The sequence below is a fragment of the Pangasianodon hypophthalmus genome, chromosome 27 (genome assembly GCF_027358585.1).
Source record: "Pangasianodon hypophthalmus isolate fPanHyp1 chromosome 27, fPanHyp1.pri, whole genome shotgun sequence".
Classification (NCBI taxonomy): Eukaryota; Metazoa; Chordata; class Actinopteri; order Siluriformes; family Pangasiidae; genus Pangasianodon; species Pangasianodon hypophthalmus.
Genome location: NC_069736.1, coordinates 15,060,473 through 15,077,107, shown reverse-complemented (window position 1 = coordinate 15,077,107; position 16,635 = coordinate 15,060,473). Strand labels below are relative to the sequence as shown.

Genomic DNA, 16,635 nt, shown 5'->3' with positions numbered 1-16,635 from the left:
GTAGAAAGCGCTTTTCTCTAAGTGTGTTACGTTAGTGGGTTGGGGAAAAAAACTATTTCTTATAAAAATGAGAATCATTAACTATTGCTCACTAACAACAGCTTTATTCCTCATCTCTTAAGATAGCTAGCAAGATAATACCTTCTGCTAATGCTCGCTAGCTAGATAAATGTTAGCTAGCTAATTTTTGATAGATTAGGTATAAAGCTGTTGCTAAGTACACTTTAATCATTTTAATCAGGGCAGTTTATATTGTGACAGCTAACGCTTAGGATTCAATGAATTTGTTTATTATCATGCTAGCTAACAATAGCTTTATTTGTGGTAAACTAGTTGAATGCTAATAGCTAGCTGCCACAATACAAACTGCTGTGATAAATACGAATTGTATGTGACAGTGATGAGTATTAAAAAGTCACATTACTATCTTGCAAATATATGAATATAGAGAAATGTAGTGTAATGTAGAAAGTAAAGACTTTTCTTTTGAAGTGTAGTGAGTAAAAGAAAAACATGTAAAGCATGATTAAGCAGTATATTAGTTTTTTTATTAGAAATATTATAAAATATATGATATAAAACATAATATATGATAAATCACTAAATAATGTCAGAACTTTTTCCTACTTTATTGTGAACATCATTGTGGACTTCAGTCATTTGCAAGCTGGCTACCTTATAGCCCCTTTAAACCTTTACAAGCATGCTTTTGTGTCAACATAAACACTGCAGGCAAGAAACAGACACATTTCAGGTTTGAGAAGTGGCACGCACACACACATATACACACACACACACTCACACTCACTCACTCACCTGAGCTTTTGCAGTTTGTCGTCTCCCCCTATGTTGTTTTATGCAAAAAGAGTGCGTCTGGATAGGACGCACTGTGGGCCTTATGCAAATCGCCTGTCTATCAGCTTGTGTGGGATCGTGAAAAAGGTGAATACTTCTCCCCGAACCCACTTGTGCCAAATGTTGAAGTTTCTCCGTAACCTCCTGCGTGCATCTTGCTCCTTCTTTCATTCATGACCGACTCAGGATTGTAGAAGAAATAAAGGGAAACACATCCAGAATCTCCTTTTTAAGGTGAGTACTTTAAATTGAAATTATTTACAGACTTTCTCTCTTCTCTTCCCTGTAGTTCACTTCTGTAGCTGTTTTGCAGAATCATATCTCTTTCTGTGGTCTCTTGCTTGCACAGCATATTGACCCATTTAAATGGTTTTGACTAGAAGAGATTAGGGAGGAGGGCCTGAGCTATTAGCCGCTGGAGGCTGGAGGCTGGAGGCTGAGCGGGGATCCCCTCAGCCCTTATGAATATTACAACAAGCCCTTTACATAAAGGAGACCTTTTCAAAGTCGGACCCATTAGAATAAAACCTCAAGTTCATTTTCCTGACCGGGCCATGAATTGGCCCAGTGTGCGCATAAAGTAGGAAAATCAGCTATATTTATCATTACAGATATTAAGATGAGCACAGAGGCTGTCGAGCAGAGGGATCCTCAGCATGAACACACAGGTAAGAAGCTATTCATCCCTTATGAGGGATGAGTTAGACCTTTATTGGAGTTTGATGGAATTTGATGGAAAAAAAAACAATACATCGGCACACCGTTAGAACCTGTTATACCCTTGACAACGGGAAACTGTTAAATAGAAGAAAGAAAAATAGTCAGAAGGAAATTGTTCACTTTATTATACTATTATAATGGAAACTAAAGGTTTAAGTAGAATTATAAAGGACTGCAGATTTGAAGTCAGTATATAAAAACGTAATATTTTCAAACAACCAATGTATTGGATAGATTAAGAAGCACAATTGCAACTAAATTAACTGTTTCCTTATTTGGCGTCAAAGCATTGAATATTACTATATAATAATTGTTGATTTCTTATTTTGGGTCTAAGTGCTGAAGTTGAAGAAACCCTAAAGTTATTGAATGTTTATTTTCATTATCATTAAATGGACAGGTGCCCTGTAGTGAATGTATATAATTGTTGTAAATATAAAGGTATGTTTTTTTATTAGGGGTCCAAGCCCTAAGAATCTAAGAATCTAAACCTACAGTGATTGTTTTCTTATCAGTGCTTATTTTGTGCTTAATTCTTTATTAATGAGTTCTTAGTACTTTATTTGTAACCCATTTAAATTTTACTTTGTTGATGCACCTCTCCTATTAGTTGAGGTGTTTTCACAAGAAAGACACAAGCTTCCGTGTGTCTCTCATCAGAGCCGTTTGTGGTTTTGACCAGTGAGTTCTGCTCTTTGTCTTGGCTGTCATGGTCTTTCTCCCAGGCAGGTCTGTGCAAAACCCTTAATGACATTCTCGACTGTCACAACTACATCACACCACCACCATCTTGCATTAATCCTAGTGTTTGTTTGTGGTTTTTTTCCCCTTTCTTCTACCATAAACTGTCACTGTCACTGATTCAGTGATCAATACCCCACTTTCTGTTGGGAGATTAGCACAATCGTTCATTGCATAGACTTACTTTATGTGTTTTCCACTATGAAGTAACAACCAGCTCATCGATTTACCACCAATAAATCAAGAGTAGTTGTGTAGCGTGACTACTACATCAGATATGTCCTACCACCTCTATACTAAAACTGCTGAGTCGTTCATTTGTGCAGATGTGTAAAGTTAAGACTACCTGAACCTGTTTATTGTGTGTGGAGTCAGGTTTGTAGTGCCTAAACTGTGAGGAGACAAAAAAGAGATGCGTAGAGCTCTGGGGTGTGATGTTCATCAAGGACATAACAGTGTACCAGGATGTGTGTATGTGTGTGTGTGTGTGTGTGTGTGTGTGCATGTGCATGGGGGTGGTGGACTGTTTGCAGTGAAGCGTTCATACCCTCAGGCCATACTGACACATAGTTAGTTGCCTCCGTACGGAACACAAGGGTCTGAAATGAGGAACTTGGATTCAGAGAGAGCACAATATAGTGCATGACTGTTTTGTGTAGCATCGTTTCCTGTAATACTAAATATCAGTTTCAAGCTTTTCCTGTACACAGGTGCAAACATATTTGTATCATTAGCAACAGGATAATAATGTTTTGCAGGGTAATAAAGAGATATTGAGATATTTTTATACTGCTTCCTACAGAACACTGTTTATAGTGGAATTTTAGTAGTCAAACATTAAATACATTATAAGTGGTAATATCTACAACTATAATTATATAACTAATAATTAAGATTGTAACTATAATGGTAAATATTACCTGTGGAAATATAATTACAACTATGACTATAATGAATAATATCTATGACTATAATTCTAACTATGAAAGTAACTACAATTATAACTATGACAATACCTTTTACTATAAATATAACTTTGACTATGACAGTAACTATGCCAGTATACATAAGAATAATTCTACCTATGAAAATAACTATGCTTATAACTAAACTTATAATTATGCCAATTACTACAGTTATAACTTTGACTGAGACAATAACCATACCAAATGTATAACTATAATTGGACTATAATTATAATTATCTTTGTAAACAATACCTCATAATACATTATAATTACTACTATAACTATAATTATATCTATTACTAGAATTCTAATTACGAACATAACTACAAAATTATTACTTTAACTTTGACCATAAGTATGGCTTTGACTATGACTATAACTTTAACAAAAACTATCATTAAACTATAATTATATAATTACATAATCAATAAAATATATAATTATATAATCATAATAACCAATTTATAATTATAATGATCAAACTATAATGGTATGTATTACAAGAACTATAATTGTGAATATATCTGTATTTATAACGGTAATTATAGCTATCAAAATAACTACAATAACTACAAAAGCTATGATGATAACTATACCAAAGGTATAACTAGAATTATAACTATTACGGGAAATACGATGGGAAATATAACTAAAACAATACTTATATATAAAAATATAACAATAACTATGTTGATAATAAGCAAAACTCTAATTATAATTATGAATATAACTATAGCTATAGTTTTAGTGTGTCTTATTTCTCACTTGAGTAGGTTTTTTTTTATCCTACTAAAATTAACAAATTATAACATATTTGGTTCAAGTTTCTTACCAAACAATCAAGGACATGTTTAATGAAATCTAACCCAACGTGAATGTCCCATCATCAGCTGAGTAAGCTGAGAACAGACCTTCTTCAACATTTTAAGTGTTCAGAATAGCATCAGACTTGGTTAAATAGGCTACTGTTGTTGCTACAGCAGTACCTCCTGGGCTAGTCTTAGCAAATATCTAAGATATATAGCACAAAAATAGAATGCATATACGCTATTATTACTCTGTTTTCCCCTGAAGGAGTCTTAACCTGTTGCAATATTGCAGCATTTCATCAGAGAGCTAATTAAACTCAGAGAAACTGTCTGCAAGGCAAAGCCTTTTATGTTTTATGTTTAAACTTTTGAGAACTGCAAGGGGGTGTTCAATGTAATAGCCATCATAACCAAATACATAGAGCAGTCACATGTACCTGAATGGTGAACCATTTTGTTATTGTTACCTACAAGAGTAGGACAATGTGAGTAGTTAAAAGTATATAAAGTATATGACATAAAATATACAACATAATGCAATATAATTACTTGAAAAAATACTACTTATGCATAAACAGGATATTCAGTCTTAGGATATTCATATTCATTCCAGAAGATTTCCCAAACAGGATTAAAACACGTTTTTTCTTGGTGCTAAATAATGTTCTTGAATATTAAGTAGGGACTAACTCTTAAACATGTAAATTAATTAATGTTAACTGCTATTGTTGATACTGATTTCAGTAAATAAAAACTTTTTGACTTCTTGAGAAGATCTTGAAAAGTCTAATTAGTCAAAATTGTATTAGGTTCTTAGACAAGAACCCTATTTGAGCCCTATTGTATCTGTGATATTTATGTGAGAGAAAGAGAGAAAGACTTTAACAGAGAAAGAACGAACCAGCGATGCACCTGGGGGTTTGTAAACATTCAAATATGAGGGCTTGCGAAAGGTTGCCATGGATACGTTCCCATTTGCATGGGCGCTTCATTTCCATACTGGAAGTTTGGCTCGGGGAGGAGCGCCGATTTCCATAGCGCGGGACGAGCGAGCACTGATGCGCTAACCACAGCCTCACACGGCCCTATTTGAATTTCAAATCAGGACAGATTACCTGGACCCAACAACCTTTGAACTCAGTAGAGGCCTTGACAAAACTCTACCTACATAATGGTTAACATAGCACAAAGGACCCCAAAAGACCCACTGAGACAGCAATAATTGAGAAGTTAGAATATATATATATATATATATATATATATATATAGTAACACCTTCAAAAGAGGCAAAAGTGATGTGAAATAATGGTGTAATTACTTAACTATGTTCCATTCTTTCCGCAGATATCGAACAAAATGGCATTGACTTCACAAGACAGGTAAATTCACATATTAAGTTATTAAAGAGTAAATCAGTTAGGTTACATGTCAAAGAAACCACCTGTACACATTAATGGCAACTCTGTAAAGGTTTTGATTATCTCTTTTATTGCAATGTAATGCATGTCAGTCATAATTAACCTTGATTTATTATAAGTTACGTTGGCCCTTTTTCTCATGTAATGCTATGCAGAGGACTGTACTGTGTCCCATGTACAGGAACTAGCCTTAGGTTCCCATTTGCATAGGCTCTAGCCTGAGGGCAGGGAAGGAATGTTTTTCAAAAGCTCCCTCCTGTTGAACAAGTCAGACAGCCTTGGTGTGAATACACACACACACGCACGCGCGCACATGCACACAAACGGACACCAGCATACATGTGACTCTTATCCAAGCTATTAGACGCAAACATAATACAAAGTGGTAATAAATAGTTTATCAGTTTATATTGACTTTATCAAATTTTCCAAAGACCAAGTGGAGTTGACTGTCAAGGCAAGTTAATTATTAGTTTCTTCTGTCAGAATTACAACTGCAGTGTTTTTGTGTAATCTCTGGGATGCACAGATCACAATGTAACTCGGTACTTCCTGGTTTCTAGATAAAGACAGAGGACCTGAACGATTCCCCTCACTCTGCCTCGTCGCATAAGACATGTCATCTCACACAGGGTTCACCAGCTCCCACAGGGCAGCTGCCTGGGGTATGCCATGAATATTCCTACCACAGATCATACACTTAACTTCATGGTATTCTTATGATAGGCTAATGGATGATGGATAGGAGCATCAAGAATGCTTTTGTGTAATGTGTTTTCAGGAGTTGCCATCCCTACACCCACTTCCCCAGCTGGTCCTCATGTCTGGCTCACACCTTTCCTCATCTTCGCCTTTTCTCCTCTCCCAGGCTCAGACCGGACACCAAGGTCAGTCATATATAGCTATAGGTATAGATATTTATAGCATTATACTTCCTGAACAATACGCATTATGTCAATGTAAATGAGTAACTTCTACAAACACACAATGTTCCCATGTCCCTGGATGTAAAAAAAAAAAAAAACACAAAAAAACCCACACAAGCGTAAAACATTGCCAGTTCCCTGTTCAGCCTCTCTTTTTTCTCTTTCTTGAAGTTAATAAAACAACCAAAAAAATTTACTGACTGTTACAAAGTGCTCCAGTCATACTGGAGACTCTTTCCACAAATTTTAAATAAATGTCTCCTCACATAAAACTTCACCATATCAACAATTAAACATTTTATATTGATTTGTTAATTAGCCTTAGATTATGCAGCATGTCCACCATATAAATCCCAGTGACCCAATTTGCCTTGCAGTCTGAGCTGCTATTATAGAAAATAAATCAACACCTTCTGACCAATCAGAATCAAGAATTCTCTAAAAGGTTTACCCAGTTATCCCTATGCTATCATTATTTTCCAGGGTGCCACATAAGGAACTGGGGTTGTACTGTTATAGGAAAATAATCAACCACTGGGTGATGCTATGCAGCTCAACATGAAGCAGAATTACTGTTACCACCCCAAAGTTGATTATTTTGTGATAACAGCACTCCCTAAAGTCCCCATAGCATTTTGCCAATGATTATAATTTCTTATTTATTAACAAATGACATGTCATATGCTTTATCCATTTGTAGTAGTTACATGTAATGTTGTGGAACATCTTTGAAACAAGTTAGTTCCTATTATCACTTACAGGTCAGCAGCTATAAAAAAGTCATTTCCTCACCAGCTTCTCTTTTTTTCTATATTGAAATTAATAAGACAAAAAATGGAGCTTGTCAAGACTTTACTATGTCAGAAAACTTAAAGGAACAGCTTTACCTCTGACTGTTACAAAGCGCTAACAGCTCCCGAAAAATACTAAATAAATATCTCCTCACAGAAAACATCACTATATCAACAATTTCACACACGTTTTTTTTTTTTATTTTATTTTATTTTATTTGTTTATGTGGATTGCCTGTCATAGAGTTCCCTGTGTAAGTTGTTACTAAAGAAATGCTAAAATATTCAAATGAGTGCAATGATATAAACCTTGCAGCCAGGAATAATTCTATTATAGAACCAATCAGAATCGAGCATCTAATAGCTTTGTGGTGTAATGTATGTTAAAGCAGTTTGCCTTATTATATATATTGTGCCTTATATTGTGTTGTAGCACTACTGCAGCCGAATCTCCTGTCCTTGCCCTCTCAGTCCCAGCCTAGTCTCCTGCAGCACCAGCCTGGACTGGCCCTCACGCCTCAGGTAAACAAAAAAGTTCATCACATCCCTGTTATAATTATTGTAGTTTCTCAATCCAGTCCTCAGGAACCCCATCTCCAGCCTGTTCTAATATGGCTGGAATTCATGACTGTAAAATCAGAAGTCAGCTGCATGAAAAGTTTACGGTTAAGACAAAGGCAGTGAGACAAAAGCAGCTCTGTAGGATAGTACAGTAGCTCCAGCGTCTTGCTTGCTAGATTTATAATCAACTGGCTTAGGTGTGTCAGAAACCGGAACACAAGAACAATGCCGCCTGGCTGGGAATCCCCATGGACTAGATTGAGAACTTCAAATCTATTCATCTGATCTATAGTTTTTATCTGCACAGGCAATGGGTCGAACAGGCTTGGCTGGGTCTTCCATGGATGCACACTTGGACATGCCCCACTTACAAGTACCTAAGCACGTGGGTGCTTCTCAGCAGGACGAGCCAAGTGACCTGGAGGAGCTGGAGCAGTTTGCCAAGTCCTTCAAACAAAGACGCATCAAGCTGGGCTTCACACAGGCAATGACCTACATATTGAAATAAACTTTTCAGACAGATGTAAATAAAAAGTTTAAAGGGGAACAGGTTTCAGAGTGCATTTTAATGAAGCCTCAATAATTTTGATGACATCTTTTTCCCAAAAAGTAGGACCAAAAGTTTTAAAAACATGAAATGAGATGTTAATCTGATGGTTCTACTTTCAGGGAGATGTGGGTTTGGCTATGGGGAAGCTCTATGGAAATGATTTCAGTCAAACAACAATTTCCCGCTTTGAGGCTCTCAATCTCAGCTTCAAGAACATGTGCAAGCTCAAACCATTGCTGGAGAAGTGGCTCAGTGACGCAGGTAAACAAATGCATATAGAGTGACCCAATATATTGTCAGAAGTACCAAAGATTTATGTTTGCTACCAGTTTTTTTAGACTGTTTTAACCATCTGTACTTTGACCATTTTCAGAAAACTCACCCACAGAATCAATGGCTAATCCTGCCACTTTACCACCTCTTATGGAAGGATATGGGAGGAAGAGAAAAAAGAGAACGAGTATTGAGACCAACATCAAGCTCACATTGGAGAAACGCTTCCTAGATGTGAGTAATTTGATTGATTAAATTGAATGCTTAGATGCCAACCTGTAGTTAAGTGGTACTGTCAGGATTTCTACAAGTGGGCTCAGGCTCTGGCAAGTCGTAACTGGTTTTAGCTGCCACATAAGTAGTGTGCCTTCTTTTTTCAGAATCCCAAACCGAACTCAGAGGAGATCACACTGATCTCGGAGCAGCTGTCGATGGAAAAGGAAGTGGTACGGGTGTGGTTCTGCAACCGACGACAGAAAGAGAAGAGGATTTATTGCCCAGTTGCCACCTCGCCTATAAAATCACACAACTACAATGCCAGACTGGTGAGTTTATTTAGGAGATCTGATGTTATTCTTTCCATCAACCTTCATTAGTACCATGATCCATAAAATCCAGTATCTGGATTACCAAAAGACCATCACAGCCACTCATAATTAAGATTTATCGTACCTTGTTTACTTTCAAAAGGACATTGTTGTTCAACCTATACACGTTCTAATGTAAGTCGATTCTTATTTTAGCCTGCATCTAGCAGACCATTCAGTCCTCTTGCTTCAGGAGGCGGTAAGACATTTTTTGTGCATACATTTTCATTAGAACAAATATAAAAGTTCATATTAGTTGATCAGTGAGGTAATAAGTGGTGCTTTTTTCTGCAGTGTCGAGCAGCTCGTCTCCCAACAGCCCGAGCCGCGGCTCTTCTCCCAACACTCTGTCTTCGTCCTCCAGTCCTCTGACATCACAGGGGGTCAATCAGTCCTTCAATCCCACAGGGTAACCCTCATCAATTTGATAGCACAATGATGCCACCAGAAATATTAATGCAGCATGTATCTGTACATCAATTTCTTGATCATTCATAAAAAACTGCTTATTCATGCAATTATCCAATCAGCTCATCATGTGGCAGCAGCGCAATGCATAAAATCATGCAGATACAGGTCAAGCGCTTCAGTTAATGTTCACATCAAACATCAGAATGAAGGGAAATGAGGCCTAAGTGACATTGACCGTAGCACGTTTGTTGGTGCCAGATAGGCTGGTGTGGTTTGAGTATTTCAGAAACTGCTGATCTCCTGGGATCAGCACAACAGTCTCTAGAGTTTACATAGAATTGTGCAAAAAACAAAAAAAACATCCACATTTCTGCAGGTAGAAATGCCTTGTTAATGAGAGCGGTCAGAGGAGAATGGCCAATCAAGCATGGCTCAGAAAGTGCAACTCAAATAACCACTCTTTACAACCATGGTGAACAGAAAAGCATCTCGGCATTCTTATGTTTGAACATTAACTGAGCTCTTGGCCTGTTTCTGTTTGAATAATTGCATGAATAAACAGGTGTACAATGAGTATATATGAGCATATGCATGCTTCTGATATAAGTTCCTCATCCACTGGAAGGCAGTCACAGTGAATGTGATTTGAACTACACTCTTTTTTCTTCCAGATCCTGGTATCGTTGGAACAGTACTGCGTATCACCACTAAGAATCACCTAGAACCCCCCCATCACCTCCCCCCCAACACACACACACACACACACACACACACACACACACACACACACACACACACACACACAAACAGTGAAAATAAAATGTTTACAGTTTGTTTGGACAGGAAAGGAAACAATTTTCTCATTTATACAGCAAAAAATACTGCTGTAGTACTGAAGTTTCACAGTTACATGCTTAAAAAAAAACAAACAAAAAAAAACAACAAAAACAATCTCTGTCTCATTCGTTCATTTCAGTAATAATGATACATTTCAGTCATCTGTTTATATCAAGATCAAACAGCAGGTCTATCATACATTTCAATTTTATATATAGTGGTGTTAAAGCCACAGTTCTGAGAGGCTTAAAGAGATATTACTTTTCAAAGATGATGTTTACATATCTATTCTCATCTTTAGCCCATATTTTAGCATAATATATTTAGATCACACTAGACGACTTGAGCACGCTAGCAACAATATCAATTTAAACTATGCAAATATTTCAAGCATCAGATTTTTTTTTCAATTATAAGTGTGTGGTTATCACTGACTTCACTATGTAGCATTTATCATTGCAGTCATACGATTTTCAGTCTGGACTCGAAGGCTCATTAAGTCTTACTCAGTTTCCTATTTTATAAATGTCTGTTTTTCTAAGTTAAACTTTTATGAACATGCTTTTGGAAATGGAAGTAATATGTAGTGGAAAAGGGTGTTTGATTTTTTATTTTTTTTTTCTGCCTTTTCCTTATGAAGTGGTCCAAAGCATTTGAAGTGCTGTAATTTTCACACTTTGCCTTTGATGTGATTACGTATCACTGTTGTTTATTTTGCTTGTGTTTTTTTTTTTTTTTTTTTTTTTGTGATGCGTAATTTTTTTTTTTTGTAATGGAAATGTTGTGTTGTACATTTGAATGCTGGACATGACTGTATGTGTACCTGTTTAACACTTATTAAACAGATTATTCACTTTACACTAGTCCTTGCTTTACATTTTACTCAGTTAATATTTAATATTAAAGAGTATATTATTTACAACTGTGGCAAATCATTTTTGTAAATGTTTGATTAATAATTTCTGAAACACTTTTGACTTAAATTGGTGAAGAATTGGACAGAAAGAAAAGTATTAATTCATTGAGCATCATCATAATCCTATTCCATATTACCATCAATCCACTCATCATGAAACGGACTTCACTGAAGTGAGGATGGCGTTGCTAAATGTAAGATCGATTTCAAACAAGACATTTGCAATTAATGAACAAATTTTATCTCATGAGTTGGACCTCTTGTTTATGACTGAGACGTGGCTAAATGCTGGTGAGCTTGGTCCACTCTCTGAAGTTTGTCCTAAAGATTATAACTTTTTTAACACGACAAGGTCAGTCGGTCGTGGTGGGGGATTAGGTACTATTTATAGAAATAATTTAAAATGCCGTCTACTTGCCTCAGAATTGTTTTCTAGTTTTGAAGTTCAGTTATTTAAGATGGACGGCTGTAATCCACTGTTGTGTATACTTGTTTATAGACCTCCCAAGTACAATAAGGATTTTATAAGTGAGTTTTCAGACTTTTTATCCTCTGTTGTGCCGAATGCAGATAGGCTTTTGATATTGGGCGATTTTAACATACATGTTTGTTGTCCTTCGAAGCCTATGGTTAAAGAGTTTCTACAAATTATTGACACCTTCAATCTTATACAATCGGTTGTTGGTCCCACTCATAACCAAGGGCACACACTTGATTTAATTCTATCTTATGGCCTTTTAGTCAGTGATGTAGGTACCAAAGAATTTTTTCTGTCTGATCATAAGTTTATTATTTTTAACATAGCCGTTCCTAGTTCGGTACCACACCGTGCCTCGGTAGGCCAGTATTCTCGCTCTTTTAACTCATCTACATCTGGAAAATTTTTAGATGCGTATATTATTTTATTATTACTACAACTCATGAAATAGAGTCTAACTGTCTTGGAGCTAATCCTGACGAGTTAGTCTATAAGTTTAATGGGCTATGTTCAAATATACTTGATGCTGTTGCCCCTTTTAAATTGAAAAAACCTAGAAGTTGTTTACATCCTTGGTTTAATGATGAAACTAGGGCAATTAGACAGAAATGGAGAAAAGCGGAAAGGAAGTGGAAGAGGGATAAATTACAAATATTATATGATTGCGTTAAAGAGTGTATGATTCAATATCAAAAAACTGTTAAGATTGTAAAGGCGAATTATTTCTCTGATCTCATTGCTAAAAACGCTCATAGTCCAAAAATATTATTTAATACTATTAATAGTGTGCTAAATCCTATGTCTAATTTATATCCTGATCCGTCTCCTATGGCCTGTGAAAACTTTCTTAAGTTTTTTACTGACAAGATTGATGTTATAAGATCATGTATTGTTCCTTCCTCTTTGGACTTCCCTCAGTCCACGTCAACTCCTACATATTTATATGAATTTACTCCAGTGTCTCACAGTTACCTGGTGCAAATTATTCATAAAATGAAGCCCACTTTTTGTTCATTGGATGTTGTTCCTCCTCGTCTTTTATTAGAGACATTCGACATTATTAGTCCTAGTTTATTGTCTATAATTAATAGCAGTTTAATCAGTGGAATAGTCCCATCTTATTTTAAGCATGCCACTGTGCAGCCGCTACTCAAAAAACCAAATCTTGATCCAACAGTTTTAAATAATTACCGCCCCATCTCTAAATTACCGTTTTTATCAAAAGTCTTGGAGAAGGTTGTGTTTAATCAGCTTTCTTCTTTTCTACAGGAAAATGGTAATTTCGATAAATATCAGTCTGGTTTCAGACCTCAACACAGTACAGAATCTGCATTGCTAAAAGTATTAAATGACTTATTGTTGATTGTCGATTCCGGCAACTGTGCAGTTTTAATTTTGCTGGATCTTAGTGCGGCATTTGACACTCTTGATCATGGCATTCTTTTAAATCGCTTAGAGCAAATTGGGATACAAGGTCATGCTTTAAATTGGTTTGTATCTTATTTAAATGATCGAACTTTCTCGGTAGAGACTGGCAAATATTCATCATCTTGTGCACCAGTTTTGTATGGGGTTCCACAGGGCTCAATTCTGGGTCCTGTTTTATTTTCTTTATACATGCTTCCTTTGTATGCTATATTCAAGAAGCACAATGTCTCATACCACTGTTACGCAGATGATACTCAGTGTTATGTTCCCTTGCATCCTAAGGATGTCTCCAGTTTACAGTGTCTGTTTGATTGTCTGAGAGATGTTAAACAGTGGATGTCTGCCAACTTCCTCCAGTTAAATGAGTCTAAGACTGAGGTCTTAATTTTTGGCTCCCCTGCTTTTACAGAGGTTGTGGCCAGTAAACTGGGACCTCTATCTAGTAATCTTCATTCACATGTTAGAAATTTAGGCATTACTTTTGACTCTGCTTTGACTTTTGACAAACAGATCAATGCTGTGGTTAGAAGTTGTTTTTATCAGCTAAAGAATATTGCAAAGATGAAGTCATTCTTAACATTAAGAGACATGGAGTCTGTAATACATGCTTTTATTTCATCCAGATTAGATTATTGTAATGTATTATACTTGGGTGTTTCACAGTCTCTATTGTCACGTCTTCAACTTGTTCAAAACGCTGCTGCTAGATTGTTAACTGGAACAAGGAAGAGGGAACATATTTCACCAGTGTTGATCTCTCTTCACTGGCTCCCAGTTAAATATCGTATCCATTTTAAAACACTGTTGTTTGTTTATAAGGGTTTGCATGGACTGGCTCCTTCATATATCTCCGATCTCCTTCTGTTCCACTGTAATGCCTCCAGGGAACTTCGATCAACTAATAGTCTTCAGTTGACTGTTCCAAGGTCACGCTTGAAATCAAAAGGAGATCGTGCCTTTTCAGTGGCCGCTCCACAGCTCTGGAATAATTTGCCCCCCTATATAAGAACTGCACCAACATGTGCTGATTTTAAGTCTCTTCTTAAAACTTATTTATTTACTGTTGCATATGGTCATAAGTAAGCGCAGTGGCATAACTGTAGTGTACTATCTGTTGCTGAGTTTTATGTTTACTTTTGTATTTTTGGTATATGCTTGAATTTTGTACAGCACTTTGGCCAACAGCTGTTGTTTTTAAATGTGCTTTATAAATAAATATGACTGACTGACTGATTGATGCATTTTCTTTTGACCATTTTATAAGCTTGACTGATAAAAAATAAGATATTTATACTATATGTTGTTTTGAGATGGAAAAAGGTTGCAAACAAAAAAGGTTACAAAGTTTTAATGTTACAAACTTTTGTTGTGAAGTTTGTTTGTTTGTCTGTAGGTTCATTTTAACGCAGTTAAAATTAGAGCATCCAGAGTATAGAGTATCTGATAATATTTGATACTGTCATACCCCAAGATTGGAATATAATTACAATTCTGATTATTTTATTAACGTTAACCTACATTACACAATTGTTTCTGGGATAACTGACGAAAAAAGATTTTTATGTGTATTTTGTTTTTAGGTGAATTTGTTGTATAAAAATGTGGTGGGAACATTTATGCCATGAAAAAGACATAAAAAAGAAATTTCTTTAAAGTCAAAACAATTTTGTGTGTATTTGTGGAACTCAAGTTTTTATTTATTATATATATATTATTTATTATATATATTTTGTGATAATTATTGTTCAAAAAGGTACAAAAAGCTACTAACATGGGGCCCATTGTGTGCATTTTGCAACATTTTTGAGAAAAAAAATTGAGTATGTGCAAACCTATTTACCAGCATTTAGTGGAGTGTTTTTAAAAATTAATTGTAGCAATTTTGCAGCTGAGGGTTATTAACTGATGAAATAAAATCAGCTGGGATTTACTTCATAGCGGACTTGACATCTATAGTTTCTTTTCTTTTGGATTCTAATGTGTTAACATCATCATCCACTAGAGCGCACTCAGGTACAATGCAAAGCAAAGGTGGAAGTCTCACCCTGATTTAGGGCTGTCAAATACATTTAAAAATTGCATTCGAATTTCAAGTGCTTAAACATTTAATAAGGAATAAAACACTGGAAAGCATGCTGTTATAGGAAAATAATCAAGGACGTGCTGACGTGATGCAGCCTGATGTAAAACAAGGTTACTGTTACCACCATCGGTAAATTGATTGTTTTCTCATAAAAGAACATCCGGAAGTGTTTTACTCCTCTTATACCACAGCAATTTGTCAATGATTACATTTTTTAATATATTAATGAAGGACATCCTGTGTTATCATATATCATATTTTTTAACAGTTAGTTCCTGTTATCACGTTTTACCATCAACAAACAGTTCCTTCACCAGTCTCTCTTTTTTTTTTTTGTCCCTTAAAGTTCACAAGATAAAAAAAACGGCAGCTTGTCACGTTACCGAGAAACTGGACTCATCAGAGGTGCAAACATGTTCCATGTTAATGAGTCGACTCTTTGTGATGACTCTTTTTGGTCAAAGTTGAGAGCCAACTCACATTTTCTTTCTTTCTTTAGCACTACTCATTCATACATTTTCACTAACCACTTAAATGCTTTCTTGGAAACCTCTTTTCAACATCTGAGCTATTTGTCTACATGAATGGAAAGGTGTGTGCTTGATTCTCAGCTGTGTGTGAGACAAGAGTTTAAATAGAAATAAATCTTCTTAATGAAGCACAGACAAAGTAGGGCCCAATAACATTAATGTAGGGATGCTTCTGGCTTTTGTTAATACAGATTTGTAGTGCCTTATTTAGGCTAATAATTATTAATTACATTTTATAAATTGCAATGCAAAGCGATGTTATTTAGTTTATAAAATGTAAGATTTAACTTCATACTTTTATTCTGTCCAGGGACAAGGGTCATTTGGCCAAAATGTTAAAAGTAAGCATAAATTAAGCATAGATTTTAAAGATAAATTTAAATGTGTATTTTCACCTTTGGATGCGTAAATATTATGTTAATTCCAGTGAAATTCCTTTGACAGCCCTACTGTACATAAAATGAAGTCTCCTACAAAGGAGAAACTTTAGAAGCACTTTGTTTGTGTAAGCTCAAAGAACTTCTGTCCAAAATGTCCTATTTCTTGGATTTCTCTGTGAGCTTGGTGTACACTTTCTTTCTCTCTTTATATATGTAAATGTGTATATGTTTATTAGATAAGTGTTGGGATTATAAATAGACAGTACTTGTGCATGATGAGTCCTAGAGAGAATTTCCTCCCGCAGGCAATGATTTGATGTCAGCAGTGAATGAAACATACCTTTAAGACTAGACTTGAGTGTAAACAGTGCCAC

General features: G+C 35.7%; 1 protein-coding gene across 1 annotated transcript; it reads left to right on the top strand.

Moving 5' to 3' along the window:
• Nucleotides 1-818: 818 nt before the first annotated feature.
• Nucleotides 819-10,400, top strand: pou2f3 (POU class 2 homeobox 3). Its single transcript, XM_026922325.3, has 13 exons — nucleotides 819-1,089; nucleotides 1,467-1,523; nucleotides 5,437-5,471; nucleotides 6,074-6,175; nucleotides 6,292-6,397; nucleotides 7,661-7,749; nucleotides 8,096-8,272; nucleotides 8,458-8,599; nucleotides 8,712-8,845; nucleotides 8,992-9,156; nucleotides 9,355-9,397; nucleotides 9,493-9,607; nucleotides 10,281-10,400. Exons 2-13 carry the CDS (start codon nucleotides 1,475-1,477, stop codon nucleotides 10,318-10,320), a joined length of 1,197 nt encoding a protein of 398 aa, XP_026778126.2. The 5' UTR covers nucleotides 819-1,089; nucleotides 1,467-1,474; the 3' UTR covers nucleotides 10,321-10,400.
• The last annotated feature ends 6,235 nt before the right edge of the window (nucleotides 10,401-16,635 follow it).

Excerpts from the sequence above, each read along its gene's own strand:
- pou2f3 (XM_026922325.3), top strand. The coding sequence starts at position 1,475 with ATGAGCACAGAGGCTGTCGAGCAGAGGGATCCTCAGCATGAACACACA. Across the intron at positions 1,524-5,436 it reads TCCTCAGCATGAACACACAG|ATATCGAACAAAATGGCATT; the intron begins GTAAGAAGCTAT and ends TTCTTTCCGCAG. Across the intron at positions 9,398-9,492 it reads TCCTCTTGCTTCAGGAGGCG|TGTCGAGCAGCTCGTCTCCC; the intron begins GTAAGACATTTT and ends TTTTTTCTGCAG.